This window comes from Argopecten irradians, chromosome 3 (genome assembly GCF_041381155.1).
Source record: "Argopecten irradians isolate NY chromosome 3, Ai_NY, whole genome shotgun sequence".
In the NCBI taxonomy this organism is placed as follows: Eukaryota; Metazoa; Mollusca; class Bivalvia; order Pectinida; family Pectinidae; genus Argopecten; species Argopecten irradians.
Genome location: NC_091136.1, coordinates 57,157,045 through 57,184,833, shown reverse-complemented (window position 1 = coordinate 57,184,833; position 27,789 = coordinate 57,157,045). Strand labels below are relative to the sequence as shown.

Genomic DNA, 27,789 nt, shown 5'->3' with positions numbered 1-27,789 from the left:
TTTATTTATTAAAATTGCTTTAACTGTAATCATTAATTTTAAAATGCAGAGTATTTCTTATTGATTTTTATACACATTTCTACATTACTAATTGATATGTATTGTATGATGTATTAGTGTTTAATCAGTATATAATAGCTACACATGCCGTGATCTATTAAAACGTCGGAAGGAGTGTTTGGTTTGACTTAATCATCAAGCGTTTAAATCACTCTGAGTCACTCATTGCCTAACATTAATGGACGTTACATCCGGGGATTTTTATAAAGAGTTGAAATCATTCACATGTAAAATGTCTAAGTGGCGGTTGAACCTGTCAGTTCCACGTAAAGATGTTGTGTTTATTTCAACGATGTAACCTGCTCTCATCTGCTTACATCTGTTAACCAACACAAACATGCCGCCCGCTAAAGCTTGGACTTTGGTGATCCAAAAGAGAATCGCCGGAAATTGACAAAAAGTTCTTGGTTGGTTCATTATTACATGGTTAACGCGGGAGTTGTTGGTTGTTTGGTTGTAAAATGTTGTTGATTGCTTTAGATTATAGCATCACTTGGCCCCTTGCTGGCGTGTATACGCCATACAGTTTTTCTTATCTTTGTTTTTTCACCGAGTCGGAGAATGAAAGGGAATTATTGCATCAGTGCGAACGATTTCATCCATATTCTAGGCAACGTTTTTTTAACATTACCGAAATAACTATCTCCAGTAAGCAATATCAGCTCCTCTACAAGTTTCTGTACTTTTGTTTGAGGAAAGCCAGAGTATATTGGGGGTCCCTTCATGAAACTAGTGCCGATAATTTGTTTAGCATAGAAGTAATTCGTTGCGTTATCACAAACTGTGTATGATTTGTACATTGATTTATTCGTATCCTGTGTGTTTTAAAACAAGATACGCCAGATTTTCAGGCCTGGTCTGTTTTAAACATCTGTGTATTTTATCAAAATCGCGACTGTGAAAATACTTCTCCGATAAGTAAAAATACCTCTTAAACACAAACATCGAGGCTTACAGTTATCGTTTCGTTAAGTGCTGACAAGGGAAGTCCTAACACATTGTTGATGAGATTGCTACCGATCATACGAGTTACCCGGGTATGGAAACATGATGTACATGTATAGATAAACTACAATCTTTAAAATTAAGGGAATAGTGTAAAACAATGATACGATTTGGTTAGAACCTTCAAATATAAACTGAGTAATAATATGTGTCGCCTACTCCATCACATCGTTTTATGTGGGTTTAAATCGCAATATTTTTTTATCTTAATTTAAATCAGGGTAATTACAAAAAGACAATAACATAGTCAAAAACATACACCACAATCTGAACTCAAAACTTATCAAACGAGAATAGAATGTAAATCAATAATATAAATTTATAAGGAATCTCCTAATTTAGCGGTAGAAAGGCATTGCACAAACATAGCTTGTCATATCAATTTGTGTACATAAGCGAATTCTTAATAAACACTTTTGATTTGATATCAAATTAGGACTAAATGATATCGTTTCTAAATAACATCTCGGCGTCATGAATGTTATTCTCCCTTTTCAGTCTTCTCGTAAATCGTAATAATGGACATTGAGAATTCACAGGCACAACTAAAATATAGTTTTTTACAAAGTTGACGTTGTTCGATATGCGCGTTGAGTACAAAAGACAAAGGCAGAACGTACCACACTCAGTACCTCATTACCTTGCATGCAAATGGGAAAATTGCCGAATATTTGTCTCTCTAGATAAATATATCAATACATGCTATAATCAAATAGTTAGTCTTTTATGCATCTTCAGTCCTGTCACACAGAAAAACTGTAAGAAGGATTTGAATGAAGATGGCCACCATATTGAAATATATGGTGACATTTTTTATTTGATATTAAATATTTAAATTTCAACAAACACATTGCATTGCCATAGCATAACAAAACCTCTTATAACACATAAGAAAATCAAAGCATCGGAATAACAATAGCAAAAATAAAACCAAAGGCCTGTGTGGGGGTTGCCGAACTCCGCCACATTATAGAAACATAAGCAAAAACAATGTTATAAAAAGACATTAAATTATATTAACAGTTGTAATGTTAATGGGAGTTCGTGTGTGGGTGAAAATAACTGATGAAACGTACGATAATCACGAATTCGTAATTTGTTGACAATTTTTTTTCAGACGCGCAATGGCTGAATGCTTACCATGATCCTTGCTACTTGCAAAGGGATATAACTTAAGTTTTCGTGCAAATAGTTGAAAACTGCAAAGAGTCTTTTAGATAAAAATGTCCAATAAGGTCTCATTTCTGATATTCCTTGTGTTATCAAGTTTTGAAAGTAGCAGTCCACTGTTGGTAGTGTGAAAAACGAATTTTTCCAAAGTAACGCATTTCAATGAAAACGTAATTACTTTGGAAATGTTCACATCCTACGGTATTGCCATGGTAATTTCGTTGATATTGTGCTAAATATATATATGAACATACCTAAAAAGCTGTTACAAACAGAACCGAATAGTTTGCTCGTGACTCTCATGGACGTTAAAGACTTCACAAAACATGATAACCATTTGTCTTTATTAAAGTTTGATTTGTGAGCAGGTGCTTCCCAAACGTGTGATGTTTTATCACTAATCTGTACACTGATACGATGTATTAATTTCCAACTTTCATCAAAATGTATTTTAAAACTAATATCATAACACCTGCAGTAATATAAAACCTTCCAACTTTTGCGTGTGTCGAGGTTATGCGCTGATATGAAACCCATAAAATACTGTACTTGTCCAGGAAAGTGTGAATCACATTTGAAAACTTTTTACCTTCCTTTACTGACTGGATGATGTATTCTTAGATTACAGCCTCGTTGAAGTCTCTTATCAAAGAGCTTGTCAGATTTTTTTTATGAGAATTGTCAATGTTATCAGCCAATTGGTATATGCAAATTGTGTGAAAATATATTTCTAGTGGTTTCAAACATTTTTGGTTATTAATTTCAAGAAATCCATTGGTCGGCCATTATGTTTCAAACAACTGTTTTCTGTATTTTGGTGAAGCCAACATTTCTGATTTTTTTCCACTAAAATCCCTAGTGCATCAGACTTTTAGACTAGTTTTTGTTTACTTCTATTCATATCTCCCTAAAACTCGTTGAGATAAAGATATTTCACGAGAGGTAAACATTTTGAATAAGAAGTGATGGATTGACATCTTTGACGGTTTTTTTTATCCTCAATAATGAATAACAACCAGTATTCAAATGGGACCTAATCTTTATCTTCCATGGTAAGACCTTCGTAATGCAACAGTTTATAAAAAGGACAAAAGTTTTAAATAGGAAAATTAGATATCAGTTATATCTAATAGATATATATCATTAAGATGCAATATTGTTGGACTTTCGAACCGAAAACATATATATTCATTATACAATGCACTCTTGTTTTGTTTTAAGCATGTTTTGGTAAATAGCTTGCCATAAACATTATTTCATAAATGCCATACTGTTCCTGCTAGCTATCATGTCAAAGATTTATTGACCGAAAAACATTTTATACGTTTAATCGTAAAAGAAATGTTTTAAAAATCGTTCTACGTTATCTATTGAAAGTAAATTTAGTTGGAAATGAGTGGATATTAAGGTCGAGTTGTCCATTTCCTTTATCAATGGGAAAACTTATAAAGATAGAAACTATGACAGCTTTATTTAGATTTCTGTAAACAAACTACGGTCCAGGAGACTGACTTCTTATAAACAGAAATTGTGTTATCTTTTGCTTGTTATCTGTCTGTATACATTATAACATAGACAGACAATCTCGCGAACTCTTTATTCAATCCCCTAACGCTACAAATGTAAACACATCAGCCTCCATTAGAAAGTGTTGTCGTTGTGAACAAGTCGTTTTGTTTTAAATAACGTATTTCTGATAAAATTGATTACCGAGGTTAGGTTTAAGCTTTAATGGAAAATAATTATTTTCTTTATGTTCTGGAAATAACAACTTTATTCTATCTATTCATCAATATACGTACTACAATGGTTGAAACGAGTTGCTTTATAATTTGTATTTGTATTCAATAACTATTACACCATGATGCCCAATACCTTGTGGTGTGTCCGTGTGTCACACTACAGAAGATGACTAGTCCTATAACACACATTTAACCTCACGCTGTCTTATATGCCTCTCCACATCACCTACTGGCAGACTGATCAGCGGGAGACAACTCCTATATACAGCTCTAACTTATTAGTTTTAGAAATTCTAGAATCTAATCAGCGATATATATATATATGTATTAATACTTTAAGTTTATTTTTTACATGTATAACTAAAAGTTTAAGCAATATATATATACAATTACATAAATGTTTTCCTTTACCCTGCAGATGACTCGGTCTTTCAGAATGCTTTCCTTTATTAAATATGTTCCTAATTGTCTATTTAGTTTTATAGTTGTCATAAATAAAAAAAAAAAAAAAAAAAAAGTATGCCAGATGAAATATCTTTACTCTAGGAATAAAAAATAGTTACCGGAAAGCATTCGGAAAACTGCTGCCATCTATTTGACTGGTCCTTGCAAATACAGATTTGGTTTTTGTGGAACTTCAGTCCCAGTAACGACTTACATTACAAATAGGCTTAAATATTGCCATTGTATTCTCATAAATATTTCATGATAAATATATATTATGACAATAACAAATGTAATCAATCGGACAGTAAAGTATTCCTCACATAGGAATATATATTGGTAAGGGCCTTGCATGGTCTTTATGCTTTTCTCTGTTCCTTGCTTCAAGACCGCCTTTAGATTGGACAGTTTACCTTTTTACCATAAAAATAGTATACCTTGTTATAGCAGAGAGTTCCACCACACATGTCACGTGTCTAGTGTGTATTAATGAGGGGTGCGCTCTATTGGCATCCTCGATACTTTTAGTCTGCGAGAGTCTGCGAATGGTACGGTATTGATTTTAACTATATACAGGATGGAACACTTTGAACTACATTTAAACTCGTTAGTTACTGGGTAAGATATAGCTAAATGTAATGAATCGCCCGTATTATTTATCTTGAAATACCAAACTTTTCATGGCAATAGTTCATGGTTATTATCATATTCCGACCTATATGGGTTTTTTTATTTATTTATATCTCCTTTTTACAAATATCATATCAGGTTGTTTAAACAATCCATAGGATATTGTCTTTTAATATTCATTTTCTGACTCTACAGAAAATCGGATTCGCCGGGGGCTGGACAACATGTAATAAATAAAGATTAGGCAAAGGATACTTAAATGGCCCAAGGACAGGTGGTATATGCACTATTGTAGAGAGATGACCCTTTGTTACATTGAAAAGGTTTAATGTCAATCAACTTGCAAGAAAATAATCATTTTTATTGTTAAATGTATTGTCACGTCTTTATTGCTATTACTCGATATTCCTTCTGGTTCACTTCTCGACTTTGGATTTGACCAAGCTTTTGTAGGGTTGCTGTCACAGATGAAGCAGACATCGCTTCCATACTTCAAACTTCTGTATAGTGGTATGCAAAAATAGTATTGGCCAATCGGAAAGCCAGATTTGGTATAAAAACGAAGAAAAAATAATTATTTTGAAGTATTTATATGGGTCTTGTTCTACTTTGTGTTTTACTGTTAGACGTAGTGAATCATTTTGGTAGTTTTCATGTATTCTGGAGACTGCAGTAATCTTCAGTTAACACAACGGAAATTCGATTGTGTCGGTTGAAAGCGCTGTTGGTTTCTCCCCTTCCATGAGTCCCTGTTGTCTTATTAGCGCCTCTAGGTCGTCACGTGACTACCCTTCCTTCCGCTGGTATCTTGTTCCATTGACTGTGTGTTCCCTCGTTTTGCTTTACTGTTACCCATTCATCATCGATTCCATTTCTGTCAAACTACAAATTCATCGTGTTTGCGGTCTCTCTATCTGTTCTTCATATCACGGGTCTCTTTAGCGGAGCCTTTATGTTTTGCTCTATACCACCATAACTTTTATTTACCGAAAATTCCAGATACGCTATATTTGCTTTTACAACATACTTTTCCACATGACTGTCTTTATTGTTGGAAGTTATCTAGAATTTGACATATCGTCGAACTGAAAGTGTAATGGACAAAACAATGTGAATGACATTTAATATTAAGTTATGGAAGTTCGAATGCACGATATTGCGGGCTATCGCCTGTTCATGTCAGTGATGTCTGATCTCCTATTTAACCAAATCTGCATGAATATGTTTTCTTTAGTCGTTTAATATAATATACTCGTACAACATACTGATATAATATGCCCACACAACATACTGATATAATATACTCACACAACATACTGATATAATATACTCACACAACATACTGATATAATATACTCACACAACATACTGATATAATATACTCACACAACATACTGATATAATATACTCACACAACATACTGATATAATATACTCACACAACATACTGATATAATATGCTCACACAACATACTGATATAATATACTCACACAACATACTGATATAATATGCTCACACAACATACTGATATAATATACTCACACAACATACTGATATAATATACTCACACAACATACTGATATAATATGCTCACACAACATACTGATATAATATACTCACACAACATACTGATATAATATACTCACACAACATACTGATATAATATACTCACACAACATACTGATATAATATACTCACACAACATACTGATATAATATATCTCACACAACATACTGATATAATATACTCACACAACTATACTGATATAATATACTCACACAACATACTGATATTATACTCACATATATATAATATACTCACACAACATACTGATATTATCACACAAATACTGATATATAATACTCACAACATACTGATATAATATACTCACACAACATACTGATATAATAATACTCACACAAATACTATATATATACTCACACACATACTATATAATAATACTCACACAACAATACTGATATCCTGTCATATGATATATAACTCACACAACATACTGATATATTCTCACATATAAACTCACACAACATACTGATATTCTGTTCATTTAATATAATAACTCACACAACATACTGATATTCTGTTCATTTATATATAATAAACTCACACAACATACTGATATTCTGTTCATTTAATATAATAAACTCACACAACATACTGATATTCTGTTCATTTAATATAATATACTCACACAACATACTGATATTCTGTTCATTTAATATAATAAACTCACACAACATACTGATATAATATACTCACACAACACAAATACTGATATTCTGTTCATTTAATATAATAATACTCACACAACATACTGATATTCTGTTCATTTAATATAATAAACTCACACAACATACTGATATTCTGTTCATTTAATATAATATACTCACACAACATACTGATATTCTGTTCATTTAATATAATAAACTCACACAACATACTGATATTCTGTTCATTTAATATAATATACTCACACAACATACTGATATTCTGTTCATTTAATAATATACTCACACAACATACTGATATTCTGTTCATTTAATATAATAAACTCACACAACATACTGATATTCTGTTCATTTAATATAATATACTCACACAACATACTGATATAATATACTCACACAACATACTGATATAATATACTCATTTAATATAATACCTCACACAACATACTGATATTCTGTTCATTTAATATAATAACTCACACAACATACTGATATTCTGTTCATTTTATATAATAACCTCACACACATACTGATATTCTGTTCATTTTATATAATAACCTCACACACATACTATATGATATTCTGTTCATTTAATAATAATAACCTCACACAACATACTGATATAATAACCTCACACAACAACATATCTGTTCATTTAATAATATAACTCACACAACATACTGATATTCTGTTCATTTAATATAATAACTCACACAACATACTGATATTCTGTTCATTTAATATAATAACCTCACACAACATACTGATATTCTGTTCATTTAATATAATAACCTCACACAACATACTATATTCTTTCATTTAATATAATAACATCACACAACATTAATATAATAACCTCACAAAACATACTGATATTCTGTTCATTTAATATAATAACCTCACACAACATACTAATATTCTGTTCATTTAATATAATATACTCACACACATACTGATATATAACTCACACAACATACTGATATTCTGTTCATTTAATATAATAGTCTCACACAACATACTAATATTCTGTTCATTTGATATAATATACTCACACAACATACTGATATTCTGTTCATTTAATATAATAAACTCACACAACATACTGATATTCTGTTCATTTAATATAATAACCTCACACAACATACTGATATAATAACCTCACAAACATACTGATATTCTGTTCATTTAATATAATAACCTCACACAACATACTGATATTCTGTTCATTTAATATAATAACTTCACACAACATACTGATATTCTGTTCATTTAATATAATAACCTCACAAAACATACTGATATTCTGTTCATTTAATATAATAAACTCACACAACATACTGATATTCTGTTCATTTAATATAATAAACTCACACAACATACTGATATTCTGTTCATTTAATATAATAATATACTCACACACACATACTGATATTCTGATCATGTCTTGTCATGGGGTCAATAGTTTGTAGGGTACAAATGATCATGAGCTAGAAAATTAATCGTTATTGCGATGCCGCTGTTCATTTGACCCTTCCCAAACTATAGATTTGCATATAAACTTTATAAATCTATTAAAGGATAATATTAATTGCACATGTTAACGGTGATGTTTGTTTCTGGTTGTTAATTGATTTACATATATATATCTGTGTGTCAGCTGTCTGACTACATACATTACCATTTCATGTACCAGCTGGTCTCACGACAACTGGCCTGTAGCGATATTATACGGTTGGAATGTTGATTATTCGATGAACTGTTCACATTGACATGCAACAGTAAACAGCATGCATTGTTAAACTAAGTTTGTAGATAGTAAATAAACTAAAACACAATAGATGAATTAATTCCGATTCCTGTTCCTGTTATTTGATTGGTCACTTTCAAACGTTTCTTATAGCTCCATATTTTTAATGTAGATTTCAAATATGTAAAGAAAAAAGAAAAACTTGGGGTTCGATCTACTTTTTGAGATATTTGAGCTTGAAATATAACATCCATGAGAATTTGCTAACCGAAAATGTGTGTGGTTTTTTTATCTTTCTTTTTTTTTTTTTTGTTTTTGTAATATTGGGATTAATGTAGTCTCAGTCCTCTTGAATTTTTGTCTTGAACTTCTTACGATAGACCACAATACAAAACTATGTATTTTTGCCGTTTTGATACATAAAAATCATATTTTGGCATACTTTCGCACCTAACACTTTTTCTTTGACTTATATTCTTGAAGTCAGATCTATGACGAAATTCAATCGGTTGTATATTTTACTTTTTCCATGGAAATCGCGGAATGTAGACGAGGCAATAACGCGACAATATAAAATATTTTGAATACTCAAGTGAAATTATCAATGGCGTCTAAATCTATCAAATCATTTGGGATGTTTGTTCTGAGAAAGCATGGTCTGCTGTCTGTATGATACGTGTAAGCATGGAATAATGGGAATATTTGATGGACATGTGTTTGAGTGCATGCGAGTGACATCCGTTTAGTAGTTCAATGCTTTAAGTGATGTGGGGTTGTGCTACAGTGATGATAGATCATTGTTATATTCGTAGACGATGGAAAGGGAGTGCTACGTACTGTATATCCTTTTACATGGAGGGATTATAACTATATACATTATTCTCTCCGCCAATAATACCTAGTCCCTAGGGGGCTAGAAACTGCCCATTGACCGGTGTACCATTGTCAGGCTTTGGGGTATTTACGACCATGTTTCGATAAAATACCAACCAATATGTCAGCATGAAAACGTCAACTATACGACAATATTTACAGTTCGCAATTGCATGGACTCAATAACCATGTTTTCTAGTATTATCACTATCAGTGTATAATGATAGTAGAACAAGTGCGGCGATTCTGTCGTAAAAACAATCGATCAAGGGGAGATAACCAGATATAATTATCGGAAATCAGTTCGTGAAACATTAAGAAATGTTACTTAAGACATCAAAGCATTCTTTAAAACATGTAAGTGATTTTGGGCAATTATTAATTTTGATCAAAATGAATGTTTTTTTATGACACGACCATTTAAAATAATAAGAAACGGGGAACTATTTTCTTTAGTTGTCATGATATTATTTTTGGTGGGAACACATGAATGGCTCGATTACAATCAGTTGTTCAATCGAATTCGTTCACGATGACAGGAGAGAAAACAAAATGGATACTTAAAAATATGCAACTGTCGCGAGAACAAATAATATTCATTTGCGTGAAAATCTGTAAATTATTTGATAAAGGGAATAGAAATAATACCCTCATAACCTCAACAAAAATACAAAGCTATTCCTTAAGTGAGTTTAACGTCAGGAGTTGAGAAAACACTAACATATTTGAAATGAGTGTTCATTTCACATGAACCTTTATGAAACGAGTCTAAGAAGGTTTTATTTTTGCGAGTTTTGGCGAGCAACTATTAAAAATTCGAGACGAGTCTCGTAAAATTTCATATGAAATGAACACAAATATAAGATGCTTTTTATCACATACATGTAGCTACAACAACCTACATTTCGAAGAATCTCATGTCAAAATGTATTCCAAAAATCCAGCCAATGCTGCCGTTTTTGACCCGGTGTTGTCGAAATGCTGACGTCATGTCATTTTTCTTAAAGTGATTTTATTGTTTCGGTGTTGACGTTACAATGAATTTCTATCGAATAAAAATAGCTCCAGGCCATATAAAACTATTAACATATGCAACAATATTTCACGGACGAAATCACTGGATATATAGCAGATTATGCAACGAAACGTTATACCCAATTATGAAGTTGTATTTACTTACATACACTTTTCATATCATTCTACTTTTGTCACAATACATGTTATATAGCATCAGTTTGCCAAATACAGGATTATACATATCATATATATAGACATAATTGTTACCCTTAATATCGCATTATGTACTATAAGATGTTTGATATATAATTAAATGTCACTCTGCTTTATGATTCCGTTATTAGATACCTTGAAATGATCACAACTTACAATTACCATATAATACTTGTACATGTATATATCATTAGGTTCGGGTCGTTGTATCTCCATTTTTTTTCGAATGTGAAATTAAACTTTGTAATAGATTGTGACTGGCGGCAACACAATCACAAAACTTAAGAATTGGGGCGATGATTTGATCATCAATAAGTTTGATATTGCGCAAGAGAGTACGCGTGCATGTCACTACTTTGTCACGCGTAACGGTTAATCGATAGAGGGCCGAATTAGAGGCGAAACTGTGGTAGCCGTAAGATCAATCATCTGGCACATGAATTAAGACTCATTCAATTCTCCATTTTCTTCCTAATTAAATATCGCATTTGAAATGAACGACAAACATCAAATTCCTGACTCCTGATAAATCAATTCCGACGGCTGCTACAGATTCTATGTAATTATATCGTTCGGCATTACTGGTATGACGAAGGCCTGTTTATTTCTGTGTTGTTCTATCTAGGTTGGTTTGTTTGTTTGATTATTTTTATATCAATAGCCAGGGTCATATCAGGACGGCCTCCCATATATGCAGTGTGTAGCGCGTGTGAAGTGCGAGGTGCGTGTTTTGGGAGAGCGCCGCGGTATGTTCGTGTTTTGTCTTCTTGTAAATTGGAATTGTTGCCCTTTTTATAGTGCTATATCACTGAAGCATGCCGCCGAAGATACCAAGCAACACACCCCCCCGGTCACATTATACTGACAACGGGCGAACCAATCGTCCTACTCCCAGTTTGCTGAGCGCTAAGCAGGAGCAGAAACTACCACTTTTATATACTTTGGTGTGTCTCGACAAGGGGGCAGAACCCAGAGCCTTCCAGACAGGGGCGACCGCTCAACTCAAGCCCAAAAGTGAGGCGGTGCCAAGGGAGGCATTAGGAAGTATAAAGTCAGCTAGGAAGAAGAGAAAAGATAAGATCCTAAATCTAGTCGCCACTTACGATCATGCAATAGGGGCAGCAGGTACAATTCTAACGCCCTATCTATATAGGTTAGTTTTATTTTATCGCCTGATGCATCAAGTCAAGTGATAAGATATTCTGAAATTCTGAGCTCTTTAATATGTAATAATTCGTCATAAATTCTTGATTATCTGGGGATATCGTTGGCATAGGTCTATATAAAGCAAACTTCTTCAATTTTTAAGGATCTTTTCTGGTGAAGTTTCAGTCTCGTCGAAGTCTCCTTTCAAACTTGATTGAAGTTTAAAGTTAAGTTTTTATTATTTTCAAAATATGATTTTGTCTATTTGTAGCAAGAGTCATATAAATATATTTCACAAATATTCTTTATCTATTGTATGTAGAATTATTATACAATAATGTTTTAAGAAATGACTAATTTGGTGGCATTTAAAAAATGTGTCCTTAGTAAAGAGTTGAGATTTCACCTTTTTACTAATACGATTAAATACTGCTATTAGTGGGGGAGGAGAAATAGGTTCCATGTACCCCTCTGGCAGTTTTTCGAAACATGGTTTTTTAGGACCGGTATGGTGTCTAGTTTCATTTTATGCTTGTTGCCATTGACAACTAATGTCCCATGAGGGTCATATTGCGGCCATCTTGAATTTCAGGTATCAAAACTGGCCAAAATGACACATTCGCATATATGCGCATAGACAGAGAACCAGACAACATTCATAGGCTAATAAACACATTTTTTGATATGATTGAAACATGCTGAATACGATTAAATCATAATAATGACGTTTACGTCTTCTTATTTTTGTGAAATGACGGGAAATGATGAAATTTTCAGCTTGTTTTCCCTATAAAATCGATAAATGTCATAATTTTTATCACAAGTAAAAGAATTGATGGCCAAATCACCTTGTAACAGTCATTACGAATTGAACCAACTCTTATGTAAACATATGTGTACTATAAAAAGACAGATCTCATCAATGAGGTCGGAAAAATAGAGGGAAACCCCCCCCCCTAAAAAATTCACAAAAAATGGCCAAAATGACACATTCGCACATATGCGCATAGATAGAGAACCAGACAATATTCAGAGGCAAATAAACACATATTTTGATATGATTGAAGCATGCTGAATACGATTAAAATCATAATAATGATGTTACGTCCTCTCATTTTTGTGAAATGACGGGGGAAAACAATGAATTTTTCAGCTTTTTTTCCCTAAAAAAAATCGATAAATGTCATAATTTTTATCACAAGTAAAAAAATTGATGGTTAAATCACCTTTTAACAGTCATTTCGAACTGAACCAACCCTTGGGTAAATATATGTGTACTATAAAATGACTATATACGCGCATAGATAGCGAACCAGACAACACACAGAGTCAAATAAGCACATTTTTAAATATGATTGAAACATGCTGAATAAGATTTAATGATAATAATGACGTTACGTCTTCTCATTTTTGTGAAAGACGGGAAAACAATGGAATTTTCAGCTTTTTTCTTTAAATCATTTATGTTCCCTAAAATATCGATATGAATGTCATAATTCATCACAAGTAAAACAATTGATGGACAAAACAACTTTTACCAGTCATTTCGAAATGCACTTACGCTTGTGTTAACATATGTGTATTTCAAAAGGATTTTATGTTTTTAGCAGAAGAATCGTGGACATCCCCCCTCCCAACAATACTCATAGAGAAAAAAATCCATTATTATTATTACATAAATTAAATATTTCCTGATCTATGATTCAGACAGTTCCAAACAACAATTACATTTTTAACAGCCATGGTCATGTAAAGATGTGCCAGGTTTATTGATGGAGGAAAGGCGGAGTTCCCGGAGAAAAAACACCGCCAGCAGTCAATATCTGGCAACTGCTCCTGTAAATTCGAACAAGGCTACACAGAGGTGGAGGGATTGTGGTTATATGCCGAGACATCATACCAATCAGCCATCCGGCCCCAATTACAACTTGAACGTGGTTAGAACCGTAATAATCCACTCTTTTAGTGAACAACTGGAAACATAGAATTTTTCATAAATTTTCGGCTCGTGCCAGAACGAAACGTACCACTGTGTTCGAATTATTATCCTTATTTGTTTTTCTGTCCTGAAGACACGATGGTATAGCAGACAGCTCATTACCACAAAACTAAATCCTTTCGGTATCACGACTGTTACTTTGGTTTTTCATCAAACTGCTGCAGGTTGGCGTAGGTTTTCATCACTCCAGGAAAATAAATGTACAAATCTTATTTCGACGATTCCCTCATACTCCACCAAAGTCTATCGTTGGAGCGATGACAGATGACAGGTTGGGGGCTTTACCTCGACGGCCATTGCCAGGGAGTGGTCTGGGGATGCATGTCTCCGAGCACATACAACGTGCTGGAGTAAGGCTGTTCGGTTGGCGCTGCAGGCTGTTCGGAAGATTCTACATTCCAAGATGGTTTGTGATGACTACAGACAACTCTACAGTGGTCGCGTATCTGGAAGGAAAGTGTGGGGGGGCAAAGTCCCACGTCCTTTGTGCCCTCGCTATTCGTGTTCTTCTCCTCCGGCAGGAAATGCGGTTGACTCTCTTAGTCAAGCATCTTCCAGACATGTATGAATGTTCTGGCGGATACTTTTTCCAGGCGCCGCAAGCCGGTTGTGACAGAAAGGAAGCTAAATCTCCCGATCTTCGAGGGCATTTGCTAGGTATGGAACATACCTCATATAGACCTTTTCGCCACTTCGCCACTAATTGTCCATTTTTGTCTCTCCGGTGCCAGATCAAATGACTTGGGCTGTGGACGCTCTATCTCTAGATTGAGAGGGTGGATACATGCTTATGCATTCCCTCCATTCAGCCTGGTGGGCAGGGTTATAATAGAAGTTTCGGAAGCATCATTTTACCCCCTCCTTCTGATAGCGCCCCTGTGACCGAGACAATCCTGGTTTTATTGGTGGATATTCCGCTGGTTTTCCCACTCAGGAACCAATCTCCTGCGCCAGCCTCGGTCCCGGAGGATCCATTCAAAGAGCGTGGAAGCTATCTCTGGAGGCCTCGCTTTCAGTCAGGCTTTTCTTAAGACAGCTCGCATCGCCCGATCAATAAGTCTTCCTCACCTGCCGTCTAACCATTCAAGGAAGATCGTCTGTGATTGGTGTATCGACAGGAAGATTGATCAGTCAAAGCCTCTGCCCAGCTGATTGCGGATTCCCTTCTCTATTTTTTTTTAGGGAACACAAAGTTCTTGCCTCTAGTACTATTGCAGGCTATCGCATGGTTATTTCCAGTGTACTGTATTCTCATGGAAGACCAGAGTTAGGGTCTTCCAACTGTTTGTCTTACCTTGATTAGGTGGTTCAGCCTGGACAGGCCTGGGGTACGGCGTTAGCTCTACAGATGAATCTAGCACTTGTGGTTTACTGAAGAGGGGCTCCTTAAGAGCCTTTGGTGTCGGTCTCCATTAAGAGGTTTTCTACTTTTGACTTCCTGCTTGCTTTTGCCTCAGGCCGTAGAGGGAGTGATATCCATCTATTCACTTTTTACGTGCTTTCGTTGGCCCAGATATAGCTCTGCTACCCTACTCACTGATCCTGCCTTTTTGTAAAATATTCACAATCTCTATAGAGTCAAAGGAGAATGATCAGTACATATCCAGATGGATATGTTAGATGATCAGGATTGCTTATGAGCAGTCTAATTATCAATATGGGGCGAAAATGCAAGGAGATGGCCCATGAGGTTTAGAGCCCTTGCGGCTTCTTTGGCTCTCCATAATGGGTCCATGGTTCCAGGACATCATGTCCTGCTGCCTTTTTTTTTTCGTGGTCAGAAGTACTTTCAATGAACTTTTACACTACGGTCCCTGTCCTCTCATTCTAATTGACTGTTTTCTAGGATTCCGTTTGTGGCGGCCCAGTCTGTGACTGTTCCTCATCAGCAGATATTATATGTATTCGTAGCTTTTAACTTATGCGAGCAGAATCACAATGGTACACCTTTTTCATGGGAGGTATATCCAAAATTGAAGGAGAATAAATCGAACCAGTTTTTTTTTCACTAAAAAGAAATAAATTATACGGTTATTTGGGAACTGCCTGAATTATGGATAAAACATGTGAACTAGCCCTTGGATGTTAACTGGATCCGGTAATATGTTTTGCTTTTTTAATTATTGGGGAGGGGGTTGGAGGTCATTTCGCTTCTTCTGCTAAAAAAACATAAATCTATCCTTTTATAATGCACATATGTTTAGACAAGAGTCAGTTCAAATCAGAATAACCGTTACAATGTGTGTTGACAGAATTTTTGGAGTTTTAGTTTATTTGTTTTGTTTTTCTTTTTTTTTCTTCTGCGTTTTCTTTTCTCTCTGCGTGATGTAGGAGGGGGGGGGGGAGTCCCTCACTTTTTTCCCACCTCACTCATCGATATATCTTTTTATACTACACATGTGTTTACACAAGGGTTAGTGCAATTCGAAATGACTGTTACAAGGTGTTTTTTGGCCATCAGTTGTTTTTACCCTGTGATGTAAATTATGACATTTATCGATTTTTTTAGGGAAAAATTGCTGAAAATTTCATTGTTTTCCCGTCATTTCACAAAAAAAAATGACAAGATGTAACGTTATTATTATGATTAAATCGTATTTAGTAGGACTTAATACGATTAAATACTGCTATAACGTAGGTTTACTGTGAGGAAGTATTTATTGTAACGGGAGAAAGGAGCAATCACCGTGGCCCCACTATTTGTGTGCTGGATGTAAGCTGCAAGGATATATCAGTCAGAAAAAAATGAATTGTTTTAGGAAAACAATGGTTTTGTTAATTCTGCAAACAGGAATACTTATCAGACATACGAATTAGAAGGCAATGTTTTAGTGTGTCGTATGTGTGGTGGGTGATATTTTAGTAACTTGTGACATTGTGTCAATTAACTGTCATCAATTCACAATACACGTAGTTCAAAAGTAAGCACACCGACAAATTACTTTTACTTAATGTTCAACATTTTTTTGTATGAACTCCTATTTTCAAGTCTATATTATAGAAACGTTTGTCATTGACTCTGCTATCAGGTATATATATGAAGATACTATAAAACTCATGGGACCAATGGATACCTATAATGGATATTTAACCAATGATGTATTATTATTGACACTGTCTTACTGGATTTACTCGTCAATTTACGTAAACAAGTCTCTTCAACATCGATATTTTATATTGCTATATCAAATACCCTTTCCTGGTTCATTGAAATTTGATGAGACTTTTGTTGCTTAATTATGTGTGGCATTATTCTTTTAAATTAGTCAGATAAAACGACAAGCAGTAAGATGCGTTATGCAATTTTAATTAGATATCTTGGGTAAGGATACGATATACGTCCATGCGTGCCTCGGATATAGGATGGAATCTTGCAATTAAACAAGCGATTTCATTATTCGAATAGTCAACGGATCCATTTATCCATTTGTGTATTATTGGTTTCTGTAAATACATCAAGAGCTCATATTTACAGAATACATCACAGCAGGTAACTCTACCATAAACATCAATAGTAGTCTTACAGGTTATAGTACACTAAGATTATCAACTAAGATGAGTATATGCGTGCACTTTGACTGCAAGTACATTTATGTATATATCTAACATATTTTATCGACCTATCCAGTGCTTATATCGACACACAGGGGGTATGGCCTTTATCATGTTCATCTGAGTTCTCAATCTACTCCGATTTAACTGGCATTTTGTACATAGATGTTGATAGAGAGTGACTGCACAACTTGGCCTAATTTTCATTGCCAACTCAACATTGATTAGCAGTGTAATCTAACTACCAGGGCTTCATACAACACCAATAGTGTCACTAATTAGAATAAAGACATTTTTGCAATGCGTCTCTGTTATAAAAACTATATATCATCTGACTTGAGTTTTAGCTTGTACAGAAATGCGCCAATCAATACGGGTTGTTTTGTTAATGGATTAATCGATAGTACGATGTAAGATAGGAGACTTGTTCACTAATTATCGTATCTAAAACTTCGATCACAGTTTCAGCGTCCTTTATCTCATTGCAGAAGTATTTGTAAAACTCCTAAAATAGAATTCAAACAAATTAGTTGCTACGTAATTACCAAGTGTGCATCATTAGAAGGAAGCCATCACGTGGTTATACTGGCGATGTACTGGTAAGATCAAGAATAGACAAATATGTTGAATGATTTTATATTTTCATTAACAGAATTTATAACCACAACTGGCCGGTAATTAAAGTGATACTATCTAAGTTGTAATGTTTGCGCAATCCTCTACATGTAGTATTCCTTACTCGACTTAATGATGTGTGTTTACGTCGGTGAGTATGTATCTTCAATTTAAAATCCTATTAATTTTATCAAATTAGTCATATTTATCACCGAAATTTACAATTTACGACAATTTGAGTCTTACAACATGTTTTCACTTATATTATTTGCCGGGTATGCTGTATATGGATATTCACGACTACGCCGCTGTGCAGTTCAGCTGACCGTTCGATACTTAGTATCATTCAGCTGACCGTTCGATACTTAGTATCATTCAGCTGACCGTTCGATACTTATATTAGTATCATTCAGCTGACCGTTCGATACTTAGTATCATTCAGCTGACCGTTCGATACTCAACATTAAGGTGACCGCTCGTCTCACTATTGCCACGGGTCAGTATATATGTATGTATATTTATAGTAAGTAATGAAACAACATCACTCATAAACTCCATATGTTGGATTTGGCAGTGGCTATTACAGGAAATGAGCGCCATCTGTCGTCACTTCAAAGACTTAATTAATGTTGAATGTTGAATCAATGCTGTGCGCACGCGGTGATAAGCATGCACTATGGCCTAGGTGCAGCAAGTTCATGTCAATGCTACAGGTGACAATATTTTAAAATTGTTAAGAACAATTCACACTATAACGGATTGTTTGGTTAGTTTGTCTATTTGATATTTGATAAAAGGTCCCTTAACATAGAGGTTACACAATGAGTGGTTGTTGAATATTGAATTTATTCCACACGAATGAGTTATTTTTTAAAAAGTTACAAAAGACACGAGCTTTAGCGAGTGTCTTTTTGTAACTTTTGAAAAATAACTTACGAGTGTGGAATAAATTCGATATTCAACAACCACGAGTAGTGTGACCTGTTTCTACCACAATACTATTCGTTTTTAGGCGATAGAAATACGGCAGGGATGCGGTAACGTGTATTTACCGAAATATGCAAATAAGGTGTAGTAATATTTTCATCAGCAAAAAGACACTAGATGTCTAATTAGTATTCAAAAGTCATCGTTTGATAAAGAATCCGTCGATATCAAATTCTTCTAATTGGGAACATCTTTAGGGTCAAATAATACTCATTTAACGTCTTATTGAGTTCAAATCTTCAAAGTTGCTTCCAGAAAATAAAACTCAATGTCGGACTACATGTATACATGTAAAAGCATTCGCACGACACGGCATCGTCTATTTCCCGCCAGATAATCATCAAGCCATTACCGTCAAGATCAAGTTCGTTTCATACACATTAAAACTACGAAACTCATCAGTAAAATTCTTGTCCGACAAGATGTATTATTAGTACTAATGATGAAAGGTCAATTTAACATGTATGAAAACGTCACGTATTTTAACACAATGACCACGGCGCATACGCTTTCCAACAGCCTGCAGTTTTGGACGTCAAGCGGCCATCACAACATAGAATGATGTCATATGATTATTGATGACGTTGACAATGATGACGTGACACTAAGAAAGAAGTAGTTCGGTCAAAATTCACCGTGTCAGCCAATCAGAATGCGTACAGAGTTTATACCACGTGTGGTATAAACAAATTGATAATCAACGACTGCAGTGTTTATTCAATGACCTGAGAGTTGAATAACACCGCCTATTGTGGTAGATAGAATGTTAATCATTAAAACAGGATTTAAGGATGGGATCTACATTGGTAATCATTATCACAGGATATAAATGGGATCTACTTGGTAATCATTATCACAGGATTATAAGATCCATTGGTAATCATATCTACTGGATCTTAGGATTATAGATGGGATCTACATTGGTAATCATTATCACAGGATTATAGGATGGGATCTACATTGGTAATCATTATCACAGGATTTAGGATGGGATCTACATTGGTAATCATTATCACAGGATTATAGGATGGGATCTACATTGGTAATCATTATCACAGGATTAGGATGGGATCTACATTGGTAATCATTATCACAGGATTTAAGGATGGGATCTACATTGGTAATCATTATCACAGGATTATAAGGATGGGATCTACATTGGTAATCATTATCACAGGATTTAAAAGATGGGATATCTACATTGGTAATCATTATCACAGGATTATAAGGATGGGATCTACATTGGTAATCATTATCACAGGATTATAAGGATGGGATCTACATTGGTAATCATTATCACAGGATTATAAGGATGGGATCTACATTGGTAATCATTATCACAGGATTATAAGGATGGGATCTACATTGGTAATCATTATCACAGGATTATAAGGATGGGATCTACATTGGTAATCATTATCACAGGATTATAAGGATGGGATCTACATTGGTAATCATTATCACAGGATTATAAGGATGGGATCTACATTGGTAATCATTATCACAGGATTATAAGGATGGGATCTACATTGGTAATCATTATCACAGGATTATAAGGATGGGATCTACATTGGTAATCATTATCACAGGATTATAAGGATGGGATCTACATTGGTAATCATTATCACAGGATTATAAGGATGGGATCTACATTGGTAATCATTATCACAGGATTATAAGGATGGGATCTACATTGGTAATCTACAGGATTATCACATTGGTAATCATTATCACAGGATTGGATGGATTATCTACAGGTAATTACACTACATTGGTAATCATTATCACAGGATTATAAGGATGGGATCTACATTGGTAATCATTATCACAGGATTATAAGGATGGGATCTACATTGGTAATCATTATCACAGGATTATAAGGATGGGATCTACATTGGTAATCATTATCACAGGATTATAAGGATGGGATCTACATTGGTAATCATTATCACAGGATTATAAGGATGGGATCTACATTGGTAATCATTATCACAGGATTATAAGGATGGGATCTACATTGGTAATCATTATCACAGGATTATAAGGATGGGATCTACATTGGTAATCATTATCACAGGATTATAAGGATGGGATCTACATTGGTAATCATTATCACAGGATATAGGATTATAAGGATTTAGGGGATATACATGTACATTGGTATCATTATAACAGGATTATAAGGATGGGATATACATTGGTAATCATTATCAAGGATTATAAGGATGGGATATACATTGGTAATCATTATCACGGGATTATAGGGATGGGATCTACATTAAGATCCAAAATTCAAAATATCATTTTTACGATAACTTTATTCATAATTTTCCAAACACGAGAAGCATAAACAGAAGAAATGAAATATAATCACAAATGTACTAAAAGCTATGTAGTAAAACGAACTAGAAATTGAGAACATTGAAATGCTTCAACACTCATTGTACAGATGTAATACTTCAGTTTAAAGGGGAATTAGAAAATAAGGAGATCGATGTAACACTTTCATACAGATAATCAATTATTTTATGTGACAATGGTTATTAGCTGATGGCCTCGACCGATTGCATGGGATATATCAAAACCAATTTCGTGTCAGTGTAAATGAGATTAATGTCTTTCGAAAATGGTTGTTATATTTTATTGGTAGTAACATTACTTTGCGATTAAAAAAATGAATCAAGCAGAATGGTCATACCATACATTGCTAGCAGTAAATTGCATTAGCATGTCAGTATTATTATTTCAGAAACAAAGATATTTGACAATCATTGCTTTAGACGGCACCGATGCATTCTATCCCTATGCACAGAATAGAATATCCTGGTTTATCTCCTCATGTGCACATATTGGATTCATGCTGGCCTGTTAATATGCTGTTCCTTCTATCACACTGGTGTGTAATTATCATAAGTCGATTACGACGCCCTTTGGTACTAATATAACAGTCTGACTGTACACCTTAGTGTATGAAACTCACAATCTACTCAAAAATGGCAGATTTCACGGGTTTGTGACATGACATTCTACCTATCGTAGATTGAACTATAGGAAGCGAAGGAACGGGTTAATAACAAGACACAATGTTAATTACCGGTAATAATGGAGAATAAATTATTTGATTTATTTATATTTATAGTAAATTGTACAAGCATATCCATCTCAAGGTTTATGTACTGCACAAACTATTAACAAAGACGAACATACCACTATCGGATACAGTACATATACTTTATCGGTACAGAATTGAATTCCTAAAGACATTACTGGTTACGGAGGCGTGATCAACGTAATCAAATCGAGTAATCTATATTTGTTATTAAAGTTTATTTAAATTTAATAACGTTCGCAATATCAAATGTGTAAGTTACTGTAACAGATGGCGTCATCAAATCATTTACACAGGCCTCATGTCTATCACTTTTGTATGCCACTGACATTTTATGAGCAACATGAAACAATTTGCTCCGAAACGAACACAATTGTCGCTGTACTGAAGTATAAAAACGAAAAATGTACGTTTGTATGTCTGTTTTATAATGAACAAGGATTGTATTTGGTTCTGCAACATGAATCCAAACATAAATCAATTTTATCTATTTTACAAAAACAAAACAATTGAAATAACCTAAAATATTCCATATATAACTTTATATTGTTAAAAAAGATATCTATATATAATATAATAAATAAATATTGTGAATATAGAAATGCGTACTAATATGGTGTTATGTGTGAATAGTCGCTATGGGACAAATATCAAGTGTAAAGTGTGATATGATGATATACGAAAGCTAGGTCACATATATTTAGCTGAGAACGCGTTGATATATAATATAACCTTCCCAGTGACATTGGACTTGAATGTAGCTTTACAATATCCTCATCATTGTGAATTATATAAGAGACAGTACATACTGATATGTAACTTCAATAAAATGATCGTTATTAAGTATACCATTGTCTAGATAGTGTCCTGAGACTGTTAGATCGGTGATCAATTGAGCATGTATTGTCTCCTAGGTGAGAGAAGGTTGAAGAGGTAAGTCTCCATAGTTACAATTACTGAACAATGTGCTGACGTCACATGAGTAAATCCGATGATGCACCTATTAAGAATGATGGTGAGCGTTGTTTGGTGTCTCCATATAAAACGCATACTACTCTCCAGTTCGAACATAATACTTCTACTAAATCATTGATAATGGACATTATTTGTCCGTCATATTTTATTATTTTACTATTAAAAATAAAGTATAAAACTTATAAGGTGATCATATTAAGATTTTGTTACTTGTTCTTTAGCAAATTAACAAATATTGGTCCCTAAACAGGAATTCGAAAGGACTATAGATTTATACGTTGCACGACCGTCCGACCGACCCTGTTTGGGCTCAATTTCCTTTACTCTAAGACCATGGAACTTCAAGCTTGACATGTGGGTCCATCGAGGAGAGACTGCTTTACGACTAAAGCCTGTTTAATATGTACTGTAATTTAACTTTCCACCTCAATTGTAATCTCGTCATTACTATGAAGCGCTTAAGCACTTTATATAGTTCATCTAGGCAAGGAGGTTACATCAAAGAGTCATCATTGACCCAAAAAGTTGTTACAACCATGTACACGTGTGTAAAAACAAGTAAACGCCTTTAATTCATCAACCTTTTGTATTACAATAATATTATAACAAGAAGACCCTATTACAGATGACTTTGCATGTCATTTTAAAGGCAGCTGATTGCAACTTATTATCTTGCTTTTTTGGTGAAGGCATTGCAAATTATGCTTTAATCTAAATGTTCTGTGAATGACCTTGTCTCTCCATTAATTTTCAAGATACTTAACGGCATCATTGCCCTTATTTTCAACTCATGCCAATTACAAAATCAGAGGCTTAAACTTTTAATAAGAAAAAAATAGCAAATATTTCTTGATTCTGTTACTAGATTTTGAAGAATTTCAGTCACTGTGCCTTTGAAAATTGCGTTGATCATCGTCTGTAATTACGAACAACATGCAATCAAACCAGTCTGCAATGCTGATATGTTGTTGTTACTGTAAGTTTTTTAAATCAACAGATGATGTCATGTTGCATCTTGTGAGTGTAGATGAGCCGAGGCCAAATGAATTGTATTGCTGCAACTGCACAACACAAGAGTCCACACTTGCAAAATTGCAATGAATGATAGAGAACAAAACGGGTGTGAATTAAATCACACTCTACCTAATTGCCTGCCAGCAACGTTTTCCTATGCCCAATCTTAAGTTACCCATGGATGTTGTTTGCAGTCTGACGAAGAACTCCTGACGACAGTTAAAGAGTGGGTCAATGGAAAGGACCCCAACACCGTCGGTCTAAGTGCATCATATACTACAGAGCAATTACATGGAGAGACAATAGGTGATCTCAACAAGAAATAAGTTAGGCTGGTTAATTATTGATTCCTCCTCATACTTTTAAAACAAGTTGAAAAATTCATTTAATTTTATTTTCACATATTGTATACAAATTGATTAACTCGGGGACATGCTGTTTCGTTTCGAACCAAAACCTGTCACTTTAATTCAGACATACAGACTAAACTTAAGTTTCATTTCCACATCTCCTTAGCCAGGTACTTCATGACGCCAACCGTATGTCTGTGTGTTTCATACCTGTTTGTCATAAGAGATATTTGGTAGACACATACAAAGATCGATATCAAACTACACACCTATACACACAAGGTGTATGGGGGAATAACTATAAAAAGGAAATTTCTCCCTAATTAATCAGATTCCATTTTGAAGAAGACATTGCGGTAAACCAACTGTGTGGATTCTGGTCCAAACTAACGATGTGAAGTGATAAAAAGGGCAATAGTTCAAGATGAAATAGATTTATTAGTAACGGTCGTGGGAGGCTGTGCGAGATGTAAAACGTGCACACTAATTAGGCTGGACATCTGTACTGTAAAAAACCAAGCTGAACCTGAAAAGCCATGTCAAGTTACATTGATACTGGAAATGATAGCTTTTGATGGGTAATATGATATATCGACATCACAGTAAAGTAAAAACAATAAAGATTTTTTTATGTATACAATTGATAGATTGGATAAATTTGACAATGTTTTATGATATGGGCTAATTTTTTGTATTAATAAGACCTGATAAATTATATAATAGTTGTAAATCAATATGTCAACTCAAGCCCATAAGAATAAAGAGAGACATCTAACGCAAATTGAATCAATGCTTTTTACCTAGGCTATTTTTGTCACATCGTTAATAGAGTCATCCCCTGTTATAGATCGATGTGTTAGTGGCTGATCATCTCGAGGGATAGGGTAGGAACGAATGAAATTGTGATATTTATGGCACGTTGTACACACAATTTACACTAAGACCACCACTTTTGTCTTACTGCCATTCTCCATCCTCTGAGACTGGCAGACTTGGCGAATTTTATTACAACAGGCACATCATCATACAATATTCTATAACGCGAGATCTTATATACAGAGTGGCACAAACTCATAATTATTTATACAAAATATGCATCAACAGCGCCAATATTTGTCTGTCTAGTAAATACATTTTCAAAGTGAAATTTTGAATGAAATGAATTTTCATATTGCCACTAATGGAGCATGGTTGGGTTTGAGTTTTGTTACTGTTTGTTTGTTTGTTATTTTATAAGTTTGTTTTTGATTGTTGTCCTAAAATACAAATCGGGGAATCCGAATGCAATGAATTCAATCCAGACTATAAAATAATAAATCTTATATGTAATAATAGAGTCTTATCATATAAGGATGGAAATATATAATACAGTAACAAGTTCTAACAATATTTATTAAACAAATGCTTATTCTATATAAAATGATAAATTTCAATGAAATGAAGTTTTAAATTTCATAATTCCTAATTTATCATATCGTAGAAAAACTCTACTTGAGTAGCATTGTAGTGTTACAGTAACGAATATGTAAATCAGAAAGATGCAATGAATTGATATAGAGGTATCTATCAGTGCCTCATTATTGATATGTGAAATAATTGCTTTTTCCATCAACATTGTTTTGTATTTTCACGATTTTATAAAGTGTCGCAAACATATATACACATGACAGAGAAAGAATCTCATGTTTTTCGTTACCTTTGAAAACAAACAATACGTTCAATAAATCATATTAATGCTGCCAAATCATGTTTGGGCCTATCACGTGATTTGACAGTTTGATATTGTTTAATACGCCACTTCAATCCTATGGCAAACACGTTGCGTTAAATTCAATATTTGAATAGTGTAAACAAGTCTCGGGGCTGTAATACCGGATCGATGGCTAATCCAATACAGTATAATATACATGCATATTGATTGTAATATGATTTTTTTCTGTTTAAATATGTGTGTTTACATTGCTTTCCAGATTACGGTTGCTGTATGAAGTAACAAAGTTTGACGAGAGTTTACTACCTTCATCCTTCCCGCTCCACCATCAACTCCTTTCTACGTCATTTTGGCCAGCTTCGTTATGTCCATGTCTATTTTATATTCTCTAGTGTGGGTTAATTTTAGTAAAGATACGTAATTCACATGGTATCGATTTTACCGCGATAATCGTTAGCGGCTACGTCACGCTGCACTACGAGTCATAGAAATATTACAATTATGGGATGTAAGCAGTCTGCGCCTGAAACCAATACGAGGTCACTAACAGCAGAGGAGGCCATGGCGGATAAGTTACCTGAGCCCGCTCCGCCTGATCCAACGGATCCACGGCTTCCATTAGATCCTAGACAAGTATTCAAGCTGAAAAAGTCATGGAAGGGTATCAAAAGGTGCATGGAGTCTACAGGAGTCGAGATGTTCATAAGGTAAATATCCCTTTTCTAATTTCCATTCATCACTATGCGTATGTGTTGTTTAGCTCTAACGATAGGCGTCTGCTACAATAGTGTACACATTGTAACCAGTCAGATGTACGTTTTACTTCCGACCGGATCTCCGTACCTCCTTATGGGCTTACAGATGCTTTAGTAGCCATTTTAATGTTTTAATGCAATGTGACATTCATTAAAGATATCTAAGTGATACTTTATTTATTTATTTATTTAAATTGCTGATTGTAAAATGTGTGGAAGCCATGAATCCTACATTATATACGTTGGATGAGCTCATTACCAGAGATAGAAGTACTACATCTATTGACAGTTGCTCAGGAATTAATTTATTTTGTGACTATGACACTCGGAAAGGAGGGGGAGCAGAAGGGATGTCTGACAATTCAGTCCTTACTGTGATTGCTTTGATTCCAAACTGGCATTTCATCGATCTCTCTATAGCACCGAGAG

General features: G+C 34.3%; 1 protein-coding gene across 1 annotated transcript in view; it reads left to right on the top strand.

Moving 5' to 3' along the window:
* The window catches only part of LOC138319188 (neuroglobin-like), a 62,789-nt gene that overhangs the window by 3,352 nt on the left and 31,648 nt on the right, over positions 1-27,789 (top strand). Inside the window, exon 2 of the mRNA XM_069262163.1 lies at positions 26,865-27,312. Coding sequence (XP_069118264.1) covers positions 27,107-27,312 — 206 coding nt within the window. The 5' untranslated portion in view covers positions 26,865-27,106. The remainder of the gene's footprint in view (positions 1-26,864; positions 27,313-27,789) is intronic.